A 21,162-nucleotide genomic window follows, 5' to 3' on the forward strand; every position below is an offset into this window, starting at 1 on the left:
TCTGACCAAAGTGACTAATGACATATGTTTAAATACAGACAGTGGAAATATGTCAGTGCTAGTTTTTACTGGATCTCAGTGCTGCGTTTGATACAGTTGACCATGCAATACTACTCAGACGACTGGAAAACTGGGTGGGTCTCAGTGGGCCAGTACTAAACTGGTTCAAAACGTACTTAGAAAACAGGAAATATTTTGTGTCAATTGGTAACTTCACTTCTGAGTCAACAGAAATTACATGTGGAGTGCCCCAAGGCTCCATCCTGGGACCACTTCTATTTAACATCTACATGCTCCCACTGGCCCAGGTTATAAAGAACAACAACATTAGTTACCATAGCTATGCAGATGACACACAGATATATATTAGACTGACACCAGGAGACCGAGGCCCTGTACAGGCTCTTGGTAAATGCATTGAGGACATTAATGACTGGATGTGTCACAACTTACTTCAATTAAACAAAAACAAAACTGAGGTTATTGTCTTTGGGGCTAAAGAAAAAAGGTTGGACGTCACTACAGAGCTTCAATCTATTCAACTAAAAACTACCAACCAGGCCAGAAACTTGGGTGTAGTGATAGACACAGACCTAAATTTTGATAAACACATTAAGGCAGTCACTAAATCAGCCTATTATCATCTCAAAAATATCTCAAGGATTAAAGATCTGATGTCTAAGCAGGACCTGGAGAAACTAGTGCATGCGTTCATCTTTAGTCGACTTGATTACTGTAACAGTGTTTTTACAGGCCGGTTTCTGGTTGGCTTAGCGGTTAAACCCGCAGTCTTGTAACCAAGAGATAGCCGGTTCAAATCCCACCTAAAGCTTATTTTTAGGCTGCACGGTGGCGCAGTGGTTAGCGCTCTTGCCTCACAGCGAGAAGGCCCCGGTTCGACTCCCGGCTGGGACCTTTCTGTGTGGAGTTTGCATGTTCTCCGGGCTGCACGGTGGCGCAAGTGGTTAGCGCTCTTGCCTCTCAGCGAGAAGGCCCCGGTTCGAATCCCAGCTGGGACCTTTCTGTGTGGAGTTTGCATGTTCTCCCCGTGCATGCGTGGGTTTTCACCGGGGACTCCGGCTTCCTCCCACCGTCCAAAAACATGCTTCATAGGTTAATTGGTGACTCTAAATTGTCCCTAGGTGTGAATGTGAGAGTGAATGTGTGTGTGATTGAGGCCCTGCGACAGACTGGCGACCTGTCCAGGGTGTACCCCGCCTTCGCCCTTCAGTAGCCGGGATAGGCTCCGGCACCCCGCGACCCCGAAAGGGAAGAAGCGGTCAAGAAGATGGATGGATGGATGTTTTTACAGGACTACCAAAAAAATCCATCAGGAAACTGCAGCTTATTCAGAACTCTGCTGCTCGGGTTCTCACAAGGACCAAGAAAGTAGACCACATCAGTCCAGTTCTGAGGTCTTTACACTGGTTACCTGTCTGTCAGAGGATAGACTTTAGGGTTCTGTTACTGGTTTATAAAGCTCTGAAGGGTTTAGCACCAAAATACATGACTGACCTCCTGACCCAGTATGTACCAGCCAGACCTCTCCGGTCATCTGGATCCGGTCTTTTATCAGTTCCTAGAGTCAGAACTAAACATGGAGAAGCTGCATTCAGCTTCTATGCTCCACAGATCTGGAACAGACTTCCAGAAAACATTAGATCTGCTGAAACACTCAGTGTATTTAAATCCAGGTTAAAGACTCACCTGTTCTCAGTTGCATTTGATTAATATGTATTCAAAAGTTTACGTCCGCACTGTCTATCTATGCTGGTTTTAAATTACAATCTTTTTACTTTCTTTTAATTTTATTTTAATGATCACATTTTTACTATTTCTTTTGATTGTTTCTTTTAATGTTTTATGTAAAGCATTTTGAATTGTCTCTGTACATTAAATGTGCTATACAAATAAGCTTGCTTTGCCTTGCCTTGCCTTGTACCACACAAATCTCAGGACATCCCTGCAATCTTCGTTTACCAAAAAGCAGCAAAACATCTGCTGAATGTCAGCAGTTACGGCAACTTCGTGCTTTCTAAACCTCACTAGCACGCCAAACAGACTGTTAGTTAGATTAGGACCTGTAAGTAGTACTTCATTAAGTGAGGCATCTGCAAACTGTGCGCTTGAATCAAAAACCACCCTAATTTGTGACGGCTTCTTGGGATGGTATACTCCAAAAAAGGGCAACTACCAGTATTCTTTGCTCTCCTGTACTGGAGGTGCAAGCTCAGCATGAGCGCTATCTAACATCCTTTGCATAAAGTTTAAGAAGTGGGACTGCATTTCAGGGTTTTTGTTAAGTGTGCAGCTGACTGCATATTGATGGTTGTTTGGCAGTATTTTTCTTGGTTGACAAAAAGGTAGTGGGGCTACCCAGCTTCCTGTTTCATTTTGTTTGCACTCTTCATCCATAATTTTCAGAAAAAGCAGGTCCTCCATGGAAGGTGCAAGCTTGTTGTCATTGTTGGTCTGATGGAAAACATTGCTTTCTATGGTTAGATTGTCTGCACTTTGTTTTTTGTTCATGAAACTCTGAGGTAGCAGTCGGCCTGTTAAACTGGGTTGTGACTTGACAGTGAAGTGGTTGTCGCGGGGAGGGAAATAGGTGGTTCTCTCATTTGTCAGGACGTAAGTCTTTAGACTGGTGACTTCTGAAGGCTTGTGTGTGCTGCCCAAACACACATCTCCAACTATCACCCAATCTAAATCAAGTTTCTGTGCAAATGGTGCGTTGTGTGGGCCATTGATCTGACTTCGGACTTTGTGGACCCTTAACACATCTCTTCCAAGTAATAGAAAGATTTCTGCGCTGTTATCAAGTGGTGGTATTTTATATGCAATATGTTCAAGGTGGTAATGACCTTGTGCAGCAGCTAGAGTGGGAATTTCACTTCTTTTGTTTGGTATCATGTTACACTCGATCAATGTTGGCAGTAGTATTGCGGGTACACCGTCTATTGGCTGGACAACATAACCAGAAGCTCTTCGACCTGCTGTTACACCTACACCAGCACAGGTCTGCAGAGTGTAGGGCGCTGCAAAACTGTTGATTTTGAACATTTCAAAAAACTCAGACCTTTCTAAAGACAAGTTGCTCTGGTCATCCAACATTGCGTACATTCTTTTGCTATTGTTGGGGTCATTTGGTGGGTACACGTTGACCAAACATATTTTGGAGCATGACTTTCCCCTAGTTTGTGATTGTCTTTTGGACCCATTTTTGGAAATTGTTCAAGTTTAGCAAAAAGAGTGCCCTCTATAGCTTCTGGTGAGCCGTAAGGTCTCTTCTAGTCTGTCCCAAATATGCTGCAAAGCATATGGTGGTTTCCGTGTGTTTACTGCTTTAATGCGACGTGCATGTTTAGCTGACTCTGGGCCCAATGATTTAATGAGTAGATCTATGTCTTCTCCTGCCCGAAGATCGAGAGTTTCTGTGGTGTTAATGAATGACGATTTCCAAGACAAGTAATTTTCTGCTTTGTCGTCAAATCTGTTGAGCTCAGATGATAAAAGCTGACTTTTTACAAGAAACTTTGCCAGCTCATTTGTGTCATTAGAATGGCCAGCAGAGGGCGTAACATGGCAATCATTAACACATGACCTGTTTCTGTTGAAATTGGGGGTAAGACTGTTACTGTGCTGTAGCCTGTCTGGGGAATGTTGATTTGTCGTTAAATCACTGATGTGGGGAGGTTTCGAGGACCAAAAATCTTTAGAATCTGTCGACGCATTTTCTTGGGGTGTTTCAAATGTTGTCACACAGGCTCTGTGTATGCTTTTGTTTTGTCTAAAGTCCTTTGTTGTTATTTCACTCCGTTCTTCACTGTGTGTGATTTTTTACGTATTGAGCCGTCCGCTCCTGCACATTTATTGTTGGGAACAAATTGCTTGAACGATCGGCTGTTTCCAAACTAGCAACTGCAGCTTCCATTACTTCTGCTTCTACAGTTGCCGCTCGTGCTTCACTTTCCTTTTCCAATGCATGAAGTGTTTCTTCTAGTCTGGCTTTTTCCAGTTTAATCTCTATTTCTTTCTTTGCAAATACAGCTCTGGCCTGTGCGGCTTCTGCTTTGGCGCGCGCTGTAGCCGCGGCTAATGCTACGCTAGATGCTGAAGATCTACTTGAACGTGAAGCCACAGATCTTACTTCAAGTTCGACTTCATCCATAGTTTGTGTTGATGTGCTGTGTCTTTAAATCAACTTGATACTTGCACGTTTGATGGGCTGATCCTGGAACAGGGATCGCAGCCGGAGGTTGAAAAGTTCGTTCAACGGTCTCCCTTTTCACTGTGCTGGACTCATGGGAGCCTTTCCCGTTATCCAGTAAGATTAACACCTCCACAGAAGGAACCACAGACGCCGCACTGGGTTTGCTTCCATTTATATGGCAGGTGTGAAACTGAAAATGACAATATAGAAATGTACAAATTCCAAATAATTTCTATTTACAAATATCTCAATAAATCATGTACTTACAGGGAATGCCTTTCTGAACTTTTTACCCATCCGAAAAAAGACAAACTGTCGTACAAACATCTGACCCGCTGACTCAATGGCCAACCGCTGCTGCTTCGGCTCAGCGCTCGTGCTCTGAGCGTTATGTGCTACAGTGCTTCTTAAAGGGGCAGTACACAAACACTTGACTTGGCCAGAAAAACACTTCTTAAAGGGGAAGCGCACATGAAATAGAAAAGCCTAAACACAGGGTCTGCGTAACGTTTTCAACATTTTCTAGACACAGTTGAGGCCATGCTTGAAAAAATCTGATAAACCTTGTGTAAAGAAGATAAAATGCTGCCTTCTGACCAAAAGAGACCAAATAAAGCACAATAAACTTCTTTTTTTTTTTTTTTTTATGTGTCGAGTTTTTTTTTTTATTTTTAAAGAAAAAGCAGGGTTCCTGATAGACTTTGATTTTTGGTTTCTAAAGTTTGTTACCGTTGACAAGGGTCTGTCTATCTGGTTGTCAATGTGGTTTGTCTTTGTGATTATTGTGGTGTATTAGTGTTGTTGCGTTGGTATTAGTTTGAATACTAAGGTTTTTACTATGGCGGTCGTGAAAGTTCGTCAGTTTGCTTAATAAGATGAGTTGATCTTTTTGCCAAGATTTTATTGTCAGACAGGTTGTTAAGATGTGCCATTTTTGTCAATAAGAATTTAGATTGGTAAAACATGTCAATTTAGTTGCTAATGACTATTATTTTGGTTGCTTAAGTGTTCCAGTATGGCTGTATTTGATTTTCCAGTTCTAGCGTGCGTGTCTGTCTGGTGCCTGAGGCATGTCTTTCTGGCAGCTAAAGTGGGTCATTTTTTTGGTAAAGTCCAAGTTTTTTTGTCTTTCAGATAGTTCAGTCTTGGTAATAATGAATCTTCTTTTTTTATGGTTTCTAAGCTTGGAGTTGTATTGCTAGGATATGTTGGTCTGGTCGCCAAGGCGTCTCTCTTTTGACCCCTGTCAAATTTCATGCTCAATGCCTCGACGCTCCTGCCGCGGAGCAACCGCTGAAGTTTTTCTGGAATTAATTCGTTGTCACATCATGTATTTTGTTTAGTGAGTAGCTTGGTTTATATTTTTTGGAGAGCTTTACAGAGACACCAGCAACATCGCTGTGTTTGTTTTCACTAGATCTTTCAGTCTCTCTGGGTTCTGTGTACTTCACTTGTCCAGCGAAAGCTGCACCTGAAGACCGTTTTAAACGTTATTTCTGTGTGTCTGTGGTCCAGTTTGAGCTTTAACCATAGAGGGGGGGGATTAAAAATGAAACTGGGGGATCTTTTTATTATTTTCCTGATGAAAATATAAAAACATCCTAATCCATGAACCTAGAGTGATCCCGCTCACTACAACAGCACTCGCTGCAGATATTCGGGCTGCTGGGAAGGCAGAGCGTGCTCTGCTGTCCAGGGACCCGTATCCTGAACAGTAGACCTTGCTAGACCTGCTTGCTATCAGCTCTGCCGGAGCCTGAGCGGCGGTGACCGCTATCAGCTCTGCTAGAGCCGGGGGAGCAGAGCTCACTAGCTCACTAAGCTATCACCGGGTGGCTGGCTAGCGTAGCTGTCCATCCAGCTCATTGAGCTCTGTGATGGGCTGACCATCTGTCCAGGCTGTATCCCAGCTTCAACCAACAGTTACTGGGACAGTTTTCAGGGACCTACCAGCCCCCGCGGGTCAAGAAAATGAATGAAAGATCATGAGGAAAATCCTTGCATTGAGCCACCATCTTGAATGTTTACTTCTACTCTTTGATGAAGTCGCTGAAAACGTCACATGCCCAAAGCTGGGTTCCTGGTTGGATGACACGCTGCATCAAGTTTGCCGCCGAAATCGCACCACAGTAGATTGTGTCTTTACATTGTCTTAACATTGAGACTTGACGCCTCCACCACGCCTGCTGTGTTTGGTGTGAATGCTTCAGAAGGGTTATTGCTTAGCTCTACCAGTTAAGTCACTAAATTGTTATGTTTGTTTTAGGTTTGTTTGCTTACGTGTGTCAATCTTGCTGACTCTGTGGCAGTTTGTTTCGGTAGGCTCCAGTCTTCAGGCTGCCCTTCACCAGTCCGTCTTCTTGTCAGCCATGTCGCCACAGCCTTGTCGTGACCTATCGCTCTGCTGGGAGCAGCACCGGAAACTACTGCCCTGTGTTGCTGGCGTCCATCCAGAGATTGTTCAGCACTGGAGTGTCCAGCAGGTGAGAATACACTGTTTTTCAAAGGAGATGGTTGAAAATCCTTGTTTTGTGATGGTAATGGCTGAAAAATATTTTTAAAACAATTGTTGGAATGGTTAATGGGGATGATTGAAATCATGAATTTGGGATGTAAGTCTGAATGATCTTACTGTTTTCTAGGTGTCAGACTTTATTGAGTCTCTTCTTGGCTGTGAGGAACAAGCCAAACAGTTTCGTGATGAGGTGAGAAGATCTAAATACTGCGCTGGATTGAATTTCATCTTTAACACACCCATGTTCTAATTGGTTATTACTTCTGTCTAGCAAATAGATGGGCGGGCTTTCCTGCTGCTCACTCAAAGAGACATAGTCAGGATAATGTCTATCAAGCTTGGTCCTGCCCTCAAGATCTACAACTCCATTCTGATGTTCAGACATGCTGAGGACAATAGCCAATCACAGGCTGGGGAGAAAAGCCAGTTGCAGGCTCAGGAAATTATTCAATCACAACTTGGGAATAAAAGCCAATCTTACATCCAGTTTTCTAACACCTGACCTGTTTCTTAATGACATCTGGACTAAACCAATTCAGACTCGTTTATAATCTGACCCCTCCTTCATACAGTCATAATTATTCCCATTTTGTTATCCTACCAAAATAGGATTGATTTTTATCTGTTCGTTGTTTGAGCTAGTTTGATTTAAAAAGTGTCAAACTACAACAGCTTGACAGATTTGCTAAAAAGATTTTAAATGACACAACTTGTGATGGGAAACATTTGGTGGATCATCATGGTGGATGCAGCATGTAAGTAATACATTGATGTTTTGATATTATTACAGAAGTAGTTGTGATAAAATGCCTTAGTTAATAAATCCAAACTTTATCTACCTAATAAAAATAAGTAAAGCTTTAAATTGGATTCAAGTCAATACAGTTTCAAAACGATTGTTCAGACCCTCCAAGATTTTGTGCAGATTTTTATGATTGTTGCGGCCTGAAACGCCTGATGTTGCTGTAGCTTTTGTGAAAAGTTGTGACAAAAGTTCCGATGTTAACTAGGTTTGTTGACACGAGGTTGAGATGAACAGATGACTGTCCACATTTGAACTGATGATGTCATGATGTGGCTCTAGCCTTTTGCCACCTTCTCCTGACAGGATTTTTCAAAAATACTTGAATCGACTCTGCTGTGATTGGCCCTTTGACATGTTGAATCGTTTTACATCTTGTTTCCATTTAACAACTGTATGTCCACATAAAACTATTTTTGAGGTCAGTTTTCAATCTAGATTTGTAGTTGGAGCTGGTGCTGTTCTTACATAACAGCTAATACCCCTTTGATGCCATCTCCTTTATTAAGCCACCATCTGAGCTGGTTAAACAACAGGAAAACATCCTGGAGGGATGTTTATATACTCTGTTTCTATTTACAGGTTCAGGTTCCTCAGGTTTTTATGAGCACAACTGATGTGCACTTTTGGTCAGCTGATATTCTGTCTCTTTGTTTCCTTTCTGTGTTTGATCAGATCAATAAAGTTTATGATCCTATCTCTGAGCTGCTCCTTTTAATTTCTTCAGAACTTCAGGAGGTTTTCAGGACTTGAAGAAAGGAAGAACAAGAGAGCTTTTAAGTGATGATGACAAACCTAAAAAGTATTGGTTATAGGATGAAATGTCTCCCTGGTGTTGATGTAAAACTTTTCTTAAAGACTTGGGGGTCCAGCAGTCATAGTTAGTCTGAAACCGCAGATCTTCACACTCTGATCTTCTTCCAGTGTTTTTATTTGTCTTTTTCTCATCATTCCAGTAGGGAAGCCAGATCTTGGTTCTTCTAGTTCTGCTGGAAGTTTTTTTATGTAGAAGGATTTTTTTGTTGACTACAGTTCAGCCTTCAACACAATAAAACCAGACATCCTGATTCCCAAACTAACCAAACCTGGGGCTCTCACCATCAACCTGCTCATGGATGAAGGACTTTCTCGCCAACTGACCCCAACAGGTGAAACTGGGTCAACACCTCTCGTCCGTCCGAACTCTCAGCATCGGCTCCCCTAGGGCTGTGTGCTGAGCCCACTACTATACTCACTCTACATGTCTGACTGCAGTCCCAGTCACCCCGAGAACCTCATCATCAAGTTTGCGGATGACACCACGGTGGTGGGGCTGATAACCGGGGGGAAATGAGACGGCCTACTGGGAAGAAGTCCGGAAACTTGGAGAGTGGAGTGCATCAAACAACCTGGCACTGAACGCCTCCAAAGCCAAGGAAATCCTCATCCTGGGCTGCTCAGGAAGCAACAAATCCACCGAAAGCTGCTGGTGATCTTCTATCGCTCCTCCACTGAGAGCCTGCTGACTTACGCTGTGTCAGTTTGGCTCTCCAGCTGCACGGCGGCTGACAGGAAGAGACCGCAGAAGGTGATGAACAGCCCAGAAAATCATCTGCTGCTCTCTCCCAAACAATGACCTCCATCTACACCTCCCACTGCCTCGCCAGAGCCTAAAACATCCTAAAGGATCACATCCTTCAAACTGCTGCCTTCTGGCAGATGGTACAAGGCCGTACCGGCCAGGACAAACAGACTGAGAGGTCTGACTGAGACTTACACATTCCCATGCAACTATTGCACATCTGCTTGATACTGTTCACTTTATTTCCTCACCTCATTTCTCACACATTTGTTGATCCTCTTTCTGTATTGTATACCTCAGTCCACATTGAAGTGAGCTGTACCTGAATTTCATTATAACAGATACAATGACAAAAAAGGCATTCTATTCAATTCAATTTTTCCTCTCCTCAGTCGCCTTTTGCTTTTGTCAGTTTAAGCATTACACGGAAAACCTCCTGCTTTTTTTAGGTAGTCCCCAGTTGGGAATTGATACTTCAGAAATAACCTGACTTGACTTATTTGTATTAACATTTTCTGGCAGTCAGGTCTTTCAAATCAAGATATTATTCCTTATCATTGAATCAAAAACCTTAGTTGTAAAAACAGCCTTGCCGTTGCGTGGTGTAATTTGTAGAAAAAATGTTGCACAATTCAGAAAATAGATCAAGTTTTCATGGGGAAGAACCTGTCTCTCTCTCTCTTTCTCTCTCTCTCTCTCTTTCTCTCTCTCTCTCTCTCTCTCATTATGGGAGGAGTCTCAGTGGGTGCTGCTGCAGGAGCTTAGGCTGCAGAGCTTGCAGCAGGACGCGACGCGAGAGGAAGCGTTGGTGGAGACTACAATGAGGAGGAACATGAAGCAGATGTAAGAACATGCCATCTGTTGTTGCAGGGATTATAGCTTCAAGTTCTAAGCCTCAACACTGGAAACAGAAGAGTGATGCTGCTAAATGCAGCTGAGTGTGTTTCTGTGTGTGCTTGCATTAATGTCTGCGTCTTTCTGTATCTGCACTGATGTTTCTCCGATTTGCTCCCCTTCTTTGTGTTCAGCAGACCAACGACTCAGAATTAGAAGTTCAACTGGATTTTTTATTGTTAATGTCTTGCACAGGTCTCCTTCAAAAGAAAGTTTAAAGTCAAATAGTTCAAAGGTAAAGGTAATTTTACAGAGTTTTAAAGGGCCTATGGCAGGATTTCCTTTCAGAGTGAACTATATCCATATATATGATCATACTTTACTTTTGGCACCCTAAAGAACACATTATTTATGAAATATGAGTATTCTTATGAACTATCTTCATGCCTGGAAATACGATGCCCCAGTCTCTGAGGCTCCGCCTTTTGCTCCCTGTGGGTGCCTCCCTCTAGCTCTGTGTTTGTGTTAGCCTGGTAGCGGTGCTGGCAGCGCCATCTTTCTGCAAGGAGCTGTTCTTACTTGTCTACTTCAGCTCGTGAAAACCTGCTTGTTTTCGTTGGTTGGGAGGAGCTAATGCTCAGAGCGCAGGTAGATGAATGCTCAGAAATGCGTGACTGGATCAAAATACCCCTTTGGGGTAGTTTATGATGAGGAATGAACTTTGTAATACACTTAAAGGCTCAAGAAGTTGATTTTGCATGGTATACGCCACTAGAGTCAAAGTCGGGGGACAGATCTGGCCCGCCGGGTAATTCTATCCAGCCCTCCACATCATTGTATTGTTATTAATGACCCAATGTTATCTTCCGCTCATTCTTAACTAATCTAATTTTGACAAAATATATTTTTCTAAAGAGCAAAATATTGAAAGTTATTTAAGGTTTATGTTGATTTATTCTAGAATAATATTCTGTTTAGTTTCATTTATATTTATGTTAAAAAAGTGGCATTTTATAAATGTAAAATAAAGTTTTTTTAGTGTGTTCAATAAGTATTTAACCTGTTTGGCCCGCAATCTAAGGTGTTTGTTGGATTTTGGCCCCCTTTGGGATGAAGTTTGACACCCCTGATATATTAACAGAGTGGAATGGAAAATATGGTGAGATTGGCTGCATTTGTCTCTCTTCCTCAAGAGTGCTCCACAAAAAGATAACATAATCCAGGAATTCATGCTAAAGTCAGTTCACTTAGGGACTGAAGGTCTGCTTCGGTTGATTGTGGTCAGACTCCTGTTTACTTAGAAGCACGTTTGGGTGGATACTTGAAAGCATTTCCTTTTTATTTTTAGCTCCCGCAGAAAACAAAAACTGTATTTGAAGATAATCTTTAAAATGATTTACACTAATCAAGATATCTCTTTGTGTCACAGTCTAGGTGTGTCTACATTTGCATCTGTAGCCATGCATTCATTTTCTTCCACTTATCTGGGTCACAGGTGTAGCAGTCTAAGTACTTTCCCATACCAGGGTAGTTCCCCCAGCAATTCTGGGGGAGTCCCAATGTGTTCCCTGAACTTCTAAGAGATGTAGTCTCTCCAGCACAGGGACTACATCTCCTGGGTCTTCTCTGCAGTCTCTGCCATGCCTGAACTTCTCCCCAAGGAGGTGTCCAGGAGACATCTGAAACAGATGCCCGAGCAGTGGCGGTTTTACTCTGACTTACTCCCAGGACGAGACCCCACCCCATAGAGTCACAACTGAATTTTGTTTGTCCGTGTTAACGGCCATATTTTACTTCAATTACAATTGAAAACAGGATAAACACATTTAACACAGTTATGTGGAGCATAGTAACAGGTATCAGTACGTACAATAATACAAACTAAAAAAACATACTACATAAATATAACTATATAAAAAAAAAGATGATAGTAAAAAAAGTTCCCTGATTTAAAAATGTAAATGAACATGCCCTATACTGATCTCTACTTCAGAGAACAATAAGCTCATGGTTGCTGTCTTCAATCCAATGATTGGTACATTTTTAGTTATGACTGATTAGAACATCAACAGTCTATCCTGCCATATTAGATTTCTACTAGCCAAACATTTCTATAATAAAAAAAAAGTTTTATGTTTCTTATCAAAACTAGGGCTGGAATTTCAGGGTAACTCACAATGCAATGTGATTAATGATACCTGACTCACGATACCGATAGTATCACGATATTGAAAAGATTGGAATGATCAATATATCACCTTGGTAATCAATGATATATACATTTAAAGATATTTTTAAAACAATTATATATTTTTATTTAAAGATCTTTTCATTTTAACAATTTAAAACACAATATGTTCATTTAACGCCCATTCCAACACTAAAATAAAATATCAATACTAACATGTCTTTACAATAAGTACATGCAACTAACAAAATTCCAGTTAAAAAGAAATAGGCAAATTACAAAATTAAAAAATTCCTGGCTCCACCCCAGTAACAAGATTCTTTGCTCTGCCCCGTCACAAATCTTTGGCTACACCCCTGTCACAAATTCCTGGCCACTCCTCTGTCAAAAATCTTTGGCTCTGCCCCCATCATAAATTTCTGTCTCCGCCACTGTCACAAATTTCTGGCTCCGCCCCAGTCACAAATCCCTTTCTCCGCCACCTTCACAATTTTCTAGTTTTGCCCCCGTCACAAATCTTTGGCTCCCCCCCAGTCTCAAATCTTTGGCTCCAGCCGGTCACAAATTCCTGGCTCCGCCCCCGTCACAACTCCCTGGCTGCACTTGTCACAAAACTTTTGCTCCACCCCCACACCAGGGGGACTTGATCAAGCGATTTCCCACAAACCCTTCAGAACCCTGTGGAGAGTCTCAAGTTGTTCCACTGCTTCATGACCGCACTACAAATCATACTGTTGTTTATGAATCTGTGGCTCAACTATTGGTAGGACTCTCCTTTTTTGTAGCCTGGAATAGTTTTTCCCAGTGATTCCCCAGTAGCTGGAATATATCCAGCCCTCCTTCTTAAAAAGAAGAACCTAACCTATACCTCTGCCTGTCAATCTAGTGGTACTGTCCATCACTGAAAGGCAATCCTGCAGAGACCTGTCAGCAAAGACAGTCCCACAGTTTCCAGAAAACTAAAGTACTGTATTCCGGGTGAACTTCATCTGCCGCTGGTGCCTTCCCAGAAGCTCTTTAACTACCTCTTTCTGAGTGATGGACAGCCCCACCTTAGAGTCCCCTCCACTGCCTCCTCGACAAAAGGTATGTCAGCAGGTTTAGGAGATCCCAAAAGAATTCCTTGTACTGCCTGACAATATTCCTAGTTGACTTCAACATTTCTCTGCCGACAAATAAAGACCTTGTAGTCCACATATGTGTTCGGTATGTAACGATTAATTGATCTTCTGTCACAGGATTAAATGACTACAGACCCGTCGCCCTGACCTCCGTGGTCATGAAGTCCTTTGAGTGCCTGGTACTGGGCCACCTGAAGGACATCACTGACCCTCTGCTAGACCCCCTGCAGTTTGCCTACAGAGCAAACAGGTCAGCGGATGAACATGGCTCTTCACTACATCCTGCACCATCTTGACTCCGCAGGGACCTATGCACGGATCCTGTTTGTGGACTTTAGCTCTGCCTTTAATACCATCGTCCCTGAGCTCCTCCATCTCAAACTGACCCAGCTCACTGATCCTCCATCCACCTGTCAGTGGATCACCAGCTTCCTGACTGACAGGAAGCAGCAGGTTAAGCTGGGTCGCATCACATCCAGCACCCGGACTCTGAACACTGGCGCCCCCCAGGGGTGTGTTCTTTCCCCACTGCTCTTCTCGCTCTACACCAATTACTGTACCTCAGGAGCCCCCTCAGTGAAGCTTCTGAAGTTTGCGGACGACACCACATTCATCTGACTCATCCGGGAAGGTGATGAGTCCACATACAGAGGAGAAGTGGAGCGGCTGGCTGTCTGGTGCAGCCAGTACCATCTAGAGCTGAACCCAGAAAAGACTGTGGAGATGACAGTGGACTTCAGGAAGAACCCTCCACTCCCACCCCCCACTCATAATTCTTAGGAGATCGGTCCCCTAAACAGACTCCTACAGGTTCCTAGGGTCCACCATCTCACAGGACCTTAAATGGACCCAACACATCAACACACTCTGGAAGAAGGCCCAGCAGAGGTTGTACTTCTTACGGCAACTGAAGAAGTTCAACCTGCCTCAGGAGCTGCTGATCAACTTTTACACAGCAATAATCCAGTCTATCCTGACCACATCCATCACAGTCTGGTTCGGATCTGCAACCAGAGCCGACAGAGTCAGACTGCAAAGAACCATCAGGTCTGCTGAGAGGATTACTGGCTCCAACCTTCCCTCCATTCAGGACCTGTACCGGTCCAGGGTCAGGAAGAGAGCTGGAAGAATCACAACAGACCCTTCACATCCAGGTCACTGTCTTTTCAGTCCCCTCCCCTCAGGACGGAGGTTCAGGACTTTGTGCACAAAAACCACTCGCCACAAAGACAGCTTCTTCCCTCGAGCCGTCACTCTGATGAACTCTTGATCAGTCACAGAGTACAGAACACATCATGGGAACTACTACACCAGTACACTGTTGTGTATATCTTTATCACCCCCTTTCTTTTTTCCAGATGTATGTATATATATATATATATATATATATATATATATATATATATATATATATATATATATATATATTCATATTTTTATTTTTATCTTATTATATAATTATTATTATTATTATTTTATCTTTTTTCATAAGAGCACAGGTCACTGGAACCAAATTCCTAGTATATATCCTGTACTTGGCCAATAAAGCTGATTCTGATAAATAATTTCTATGCCTATATTCCAACCAGATCAGTCAGTCTAAGGTAGAATTGAATCAACATATATATAATTGAAAATTGTTTAAAAATGAAGTAAATTGATAATGGATTTTGGAAAATATAATTTGGATTGGATATTAAACCTTTCCAGTCCAATGTGTGGAAACACTTGGAATTGATCAAAGTCATGTGACAATCTAGATTGATAGAATTTTCTAATGATTATTCTGATGTGTAAAAACAACAGTGGACTGAACTTTATCTAACTAAAATGTGAATGGATTTGACATTCATTCTTGTTTACGTGTTTGTTTGTACTAGGGATGTCCCGATCAGGTTTTTTTGGCCCCGATCCGATTCCGAGTCACTAGATTTAAAGATCTGCCGATACCGAGTCCTGATCCGATTTTTTTATAACACATTTTTAAAAAGGGAACAGATGTAAAATAAAAGATGCATGTTGTTCAGTTTAATTTTATACATCTTTATTTTGTTATTTAACATTAAAGAAGTATATTTCTCTTAGAGGTAGCTTGAACACTCAAGTAATAGTGCAACACTATAACAGAAAACTTCTGTTGAGTATCTTATATGAACATTCAAGTATTAACATTTCAACAAAAACTGTTCACCATTTACTAGTGAAAATACTGAAAATAGATAAAACATGTAACATAAATTTAAATTAAATTAAAGCAGCTGAACTTAAATTGCCCATTCGGCATGTAAACAAATTAGCAAAAAGTGCAACAGTGTCATAAAGCAAAGCCCTTTGTGGCTTAAAGGATAAAGTTTATGTTTTTTTTAATGAAAACCAACATTTCAACATTTTCGGATTTGAGCCTGTTCCGATTCTCATCAAGAACATTGGAAACAGAACTGAAGAGCCTTTCACTCTGTACAGAGCTGCAAGGGGCAGAGAGATACTTGGCTGCAAGTGCAGCCATGGAGGGGAACTGAAGAACACGTTCTTTCCAATAGCGAAGTGAGTCATCTCTTTTAGGGATGGTTTGCTCAGAGAGGTGGGTGCAAACCTGTACTTCAGCTGACGTACTACTCACGGACCGGGACACAGATTGTCTTTCTTGCAAGATCTCCTGAAATGCACTGTCCAAGGTGCTGCATACCTCAAGCCGTGGTGCTTTGGTGTCAGGGCCGGCAGCTGCCTCTGAAACAACAGCCCTGGCTTTTTCCTCTTTGTTCACCAGCTCCTGGATGAGATGTTCCTTTGCCAGGGTCAGGTTAGCTGACTTTGTGAAGAAGCTAAAAAATTAAAATACAAATATATAAATGTTTTAGGACATGCCACATGTTACAGCCTTATAATTGCTTTGACTATATGCACTTAAAAAACCCAGTCATTAATCAAAATACAAAGTAGAAATAAATTAAAAGTATCTACTTGGTTAAAACTATTTGAAAATGACTTTACTGTGCATGAACATTTTTATAGTCTACCATATTTCACTGCACTTACCAATCTTTGTATCTGGGATCAAGTAAAGTGGCAATGTAGAAGAGGGGCTCAGTTTCAATGCTAGCAAAGCGATTCTCCACTGCCTCCAAGGGGGTTTTCTTTATGCTTTTAATTCCCTGGTCATCTTCCTCATCACAAGTTAAAATACGTCTGAGGACTAAAAAATAAATGAATTATGGTGTGACCGTTTGTTTTAAACAATATAATAGAAATACGATTACCTGTTATGGCAGGGATCCCATCCGCTACAGTTGCGTCCTTTCTGCTCACCTCCCTTGTGAGCTCCTCAAAGGGGGAGAGCACATCTGCAACTTTCTTCATCAGATCCCACAGGTTAGCTGTCAGAACAGCTGGTAGTGTGCGTTCAGTGGAATAAACACAGTTTTTGTTCCATTAGGCTCTGTAGCATGTAGAGGCTACTGTTCCATCTAGTCTGCACAAGACGTAATAAACACAAGTTTTGTGTAAACAGCATGACATATTTAAACAATAACGACAAAAACAATCAAAAACAGAATGGTTGGTCACTTATCTCAATCATCTGGTAAATCTTGGATATTATGGCTTGAGCCTTCTCACCATCGCTCGGCATTTTCTCTTTTTTCTTGAGTGTCTGAAGTAGCGTGGGCTGTGTTGTTCTGGGTAGCTGTGATGACTTAGCGAACTGCGTGTAACGTTGTGGATGTTTGTTTTTTAGATGTCGGATCAGATTTGTCGTGTTAAAAGCAGCCTTTTCCTTACCCCCCCTCGAAACTTTCATCTTGCACGTGTTGCAGTTTGCAATTGCGGTATCATTTTCGTCAATGGTGAAAAAAGTCCATACAGCCGACATCTTTTTTGCACATGTTACCCCTTCGAACTGTTATTGCCGTATTCCGATGCATTTTACGACAGTAAAACGTCGTGACGTGTACGTCTGTGGTCACGTGACCACTCTTAAATGGTCGTCTTTGGTCATTCAAACCGGAAGAATTTTATAAAGTTGCATTCTTAAAATATAACACTTTTTCAGTATGATGAAAACAAAATATCGGGCCGCTGATCGGCATGTGACAGCCGATTCCGATCGAGTCCTAAATTACGTAATCGGGGCCGATTTCCGATCATGTGACCGGATCGGGACATCCCTAGTTTGTACACATATTTAATTTATCTTGAAGAAGTGCAGAGAATCTGGAAAACTTCACCTAAACTGTTCATTACCAGGTATTTATCTCTGAGTTACACTGATGGAAGTTTAGGATAAAGTTTTTCTGATCCATTGTAGGTCAGTGAATGGGATCCAATCAAGCAGTGGCTGTTCTACACTGAATTACTCCCGGGGCGAGACCCTCCACCTCCCCACAAAAAAAGAAAACATTCTACAAAGTAGACCCCGCCCTCCTTCCTCATCCGTCCTCTTCGTTTAGGAGAGACTCGAAGCTGAACTGCCCCCTCCACCCCTCCCTTTTTCTTCACACCTGTCTGTCTCCTGCTCTGCAGACAGGGGCGCCTGCACCAGCAGAGGGCACCAATTCGCTGATTTCAGACCGTTCAAAACATAACAGGTAGTAGACAATCATAGCTGCGCAGATTATTTTTTCCTTCTAGCGCTGAGATGCAGCTGCATGTATTGCCCGTGCCTAAAACCGCTACCTCAATCAAGTCATTCTAAATGAACCAAAATCCACTATGAATCGGATCAGCAGCAGGGGGTCATTAGGTTAGTGAGCTGTCCTCAAAACATTCAGAAGAATTTCCTTTTTGCCTCTCCTTTTGTTTACTCTACTTTTTAATTATTTCTGTTACTATTAATTTAAACGCTAAAGAGTAGGGATTTTCCCCTGTTGACCTGGTAGCAGAATGTCTTTAAAGGACAGAGCAGATCCATGAGGTGTGTGTGTAGTGGTCGTGGAGGTGGGGCGGGGGCACTCGTGTAATCTGGTCTAAACTGCACAAAAGTACAGGTTTTGTTATTGTATACTCTAATTTCTGTGTGTCACAGGAAACAACTGAAGAAGTGCAGGTGAGGTGGGTGTGGCTTAACCAACTGGCCAAAAAGCGCTTGGTCTGTGGTGATGATTGCAACAGGTGGTCTGCTGAGGATCAATGCAAGACGTCAGGACTCATTGAGGACCAAGCCAAACAGAACACATCCATGCAGAAAGAAGAGTCACACGAAAAGGTAGTACACTTAAGCCTCATTTCCACTGAGCGGTCCGGTCCAGTGCAGCCCGTTATTTTGAGCATTTTCCATTGCTAAATGGACCCATTAAACAGTTCTGGCCCGTACCTCTTGGTGGCCCTCATCTGCTGTAGGTCCATAGAAAAACTGAACGGTTGGGGAGGAGCCTCTGTTGATTGATAGAAAGTGATGACGACATTAGCAAGCACCAGTAAAGTGCTAAGCTAGTGGTTTATTTTTCCTCTTTATGGCAGTATTCTTCTTAGCTGCCTTCAATCTTCTTTCAAACAACAGTAATTCCTACAGTTTATTCGCATTTCTTAATTTGTGATTTCACTTTTTTTCCAGTCGTGTGACTCCTGCGTTTTGTCAAAAAACCTCAAACGACGCAACACACCTGTATAATGTTTTTGCTTTCAACGGTGCAGTGGGACCTGCGAGAATTTCCCAGAGGAGGAGCACAGTTGAAAAGCACACACAGTGAGCCTGCATGGAGAAATGGCATCAGCTCACTCAGAAGCAGCTCGTAAATTTCCTAATAATTGCAGAAGATAGATATCATCCAGAGCAGGTGTTTATTAAAAATTATACTATCACATTCTGGACAGAGATTCTCTCTCGAACTTAACTGAGGAAGAAGGAAGCACACATTTTTTTTAAGGCACATGAAAAGTATGCAGACTAATGTTCTGAAAAAAAAAAATATGTCGAGCAATGCACCAATGTTCTTTAATAAATATTTACAATGCATGATCAAAAGTTTTTTTTTATGAGTATGGATCAGAACGAACATTCTTTGGCCGCAGAGGTTGGGGGGTGAGACAGGGTTCTCTGAATTTGTTAAAGGCCTCGTACGGTGAAAATCGTGATTTTTCTTAAACTGCAATAAAACATTAGTATTTATGTCACAAATGAACCCCCGTATAATTATTTTGTCACCTGCGGCCCCGTGCACTCTCTTCAAGCGTTCAAAGATAGCGCGGTCGCTCAGATTTTGGGCAGCCACCGATAAGTAGGTCATAGGTCGTGTGACGTCAGCACAGGAACATACAGCTAGATCCGCTAGTGTTGTGATGACTTTCTGGGTATGGAATTACTTAACATAATAGAATTTGGACTGCCGTGGATTTGGGGATTCGAACAGGATAATGGTGAATAGGAGTGTGGTATTTGGGTGCAGTAATGTGCCGAAGAAGGGGGTCTCCCTTCATGAATTTCCCGTTTCAATAAAGGAGAGGGCCGCTCCCCGGTCAGGGGGAGGCTTTGAGCCCTCCCCGGCCCTCCGGAGGAGGAACGTGGGGGGTGTACGGGCACCTGGCGGGCATGCGCCGGACTTCCAGGGTGAGGCCCCCGCGCCACGCTGAGGGGGGTTTGCGGTTCCGAGGCCCCGGGGCCGAGCATGGGGGGGCGCCATGGGTTCGCCGGACAGTCGTCCGGCAGCCGAGCCCGCACGAAGGGTTTTTACTCCCTCCCGGGGTCGTGAGTGGCCTCCGCGCGGGGCGCAGGAGGACCCCGCCGGCTGTCTGGACAGAAGACCCGCGCGGGGGTTGGTTGCGCGCGGGCGAGGGAGGCCGAGAGGGTGGCGGGGGAGCGAGCCCACCCGTTGCCGCAGCAGCAGCAGACCCGGGCGGGGGGGCTCCGTCCGCCTCAGCCCTGGGGGAGGACGACAAAGGACACTCCGCGGCAGCGGCGGCGCCTTTTTTTTTCCGGTAATGATCCTTCCGCAGGTTCACCTACGGAAACCTTGTTACACTTTTACTTCCTCTAAATAGTGAAGTTTGATCGTCTTCTCCCCGCCATCGCTGTATGAGCTTTCACCATCGTCATCCGAAGCCCCTGTATCCTCAGATGAGGAAACCTCCGGTTCAAACTGGTAGGGCTGTACACCCTCCGAACCCTGTGTCGTTAAAATTCCCGTGTTTGATGAAGGCTCATCACCTTCATCCAAAGAAATATCCGCTAAATCGTGGTCTACGTCGCTTCTCAAACCGTCCGCCATTGTTGTTTACACTCTGGGATCCCTGAAGTGACGTCACGCGCAGCCCCCGCCCATCACCACCTATCGCCCAAATTTAAAGCTGTGCACGACCATAAAATGATCAATAAAATCGCGCTGGATCATTTTAAGTGAATATTTTTATCAGATTCGTTTTCCAAGTTCCATTAACTTTCTAAATTAAAATTCTTTTATAGCCACTGCACGAGGCCTTTACCGTACTACCCCTTAAAGACCGTACCATACCGGATCGCTCAGTGGAAACAAGGCTTTAGGCCCAATCCGGATTCTTCCCTTCTCCCATCCCCTTCATCCACCCTCTTCACTGTGACGTCAGACAAAATGGCGACAGGTCGTTAGCATGATACGCAACTTCTGGTTAATTTACACCAGGAAACCAAAGAACTGAACGCTGTTTAACACAATTTGACATAAATAAATAAATATAACCTTACCTATTTCAACAGAAAAATGTACAATATTTCTTTTATGAACGTTCTACTGAACTGTATTTTTATTTCCTCTCTTAGATCATTCTCAAATCTAAATACAAATTTGAATAATCTTCCCATATTGGATGTTTTATTGAAGATATTCTTCTTTTCCTTTCGGCTTTTCCCTTCAGGGTTCTCCACAGCGAATCCGTTTCCTCCATCTAAGCCTGTCTTCAGCATCCTCCACTCTAACACCAGCCACCTTCATGTCTTCATTCACTGGATCCATAAACCTCCT

The 21,162-nt window shown here is 42.9% G+C and overlaps 1 protein-coding gene across 10 annotated transcripts in view; it reads left to right on the forward strand.

Annotated features, from left to right (window-relative positions):
* The window catches only part of LOC112136792 (lethal(3)malignant brain tumor-like protein 4), a 66,766-nt gene that overhangs the window by 36,028 nt on the left and 9,576 nt on the right, over positions 1-21,162 (forward strand). For 5 of the 10 annotated variants that reach the window (XR_002917422.2, XM_036211675.1, XM_024258690.2 and 2 more), the window contains 3 exons: positions 6,536-6,696; positions 6,856-6,918; positions 18,255-18,434. Coding sequence is in view for 7 of the 10 variants with exons in the window: in XM_036211675.1 (XP_036067568.1) it covers positions 6,536-6,696; positions 6,856-6,918; positions 18,255-18,434 (404 nt within the window). In the remaining 3 variants the exon portion in view is untranslated. Of the gene's footprint in view, positions 1-6,535; positions 6,697-6,855; positions 6,919-6,999; positions 8,235-9,833; positions 9,935-12,999; positions 13,200-13,351; positions 14,621-18,254; positions 18,435-21,162 lie in introns of those variants that run through there. The other 5 variants (XR_004947812.1, XR_004947811.1, XM_036211677.1 and 2 more) reach the window with 5 other exon arrangements.

This window comes from Oryzias melastigma, linkage group LG4 (assembly GCF_002922805.2).
Source record: "Oryzias melastigma strain HK-1 linkage group LG4, ASM292280v2, whole genome shotgun sequence".
NCBI classification, from domain to species: Eukaryota; Metazoa; Chordata; class Actinopteri; order Beloniformes; family Adrianichthyidae; genus Oryzias; species Oryzias melastigma.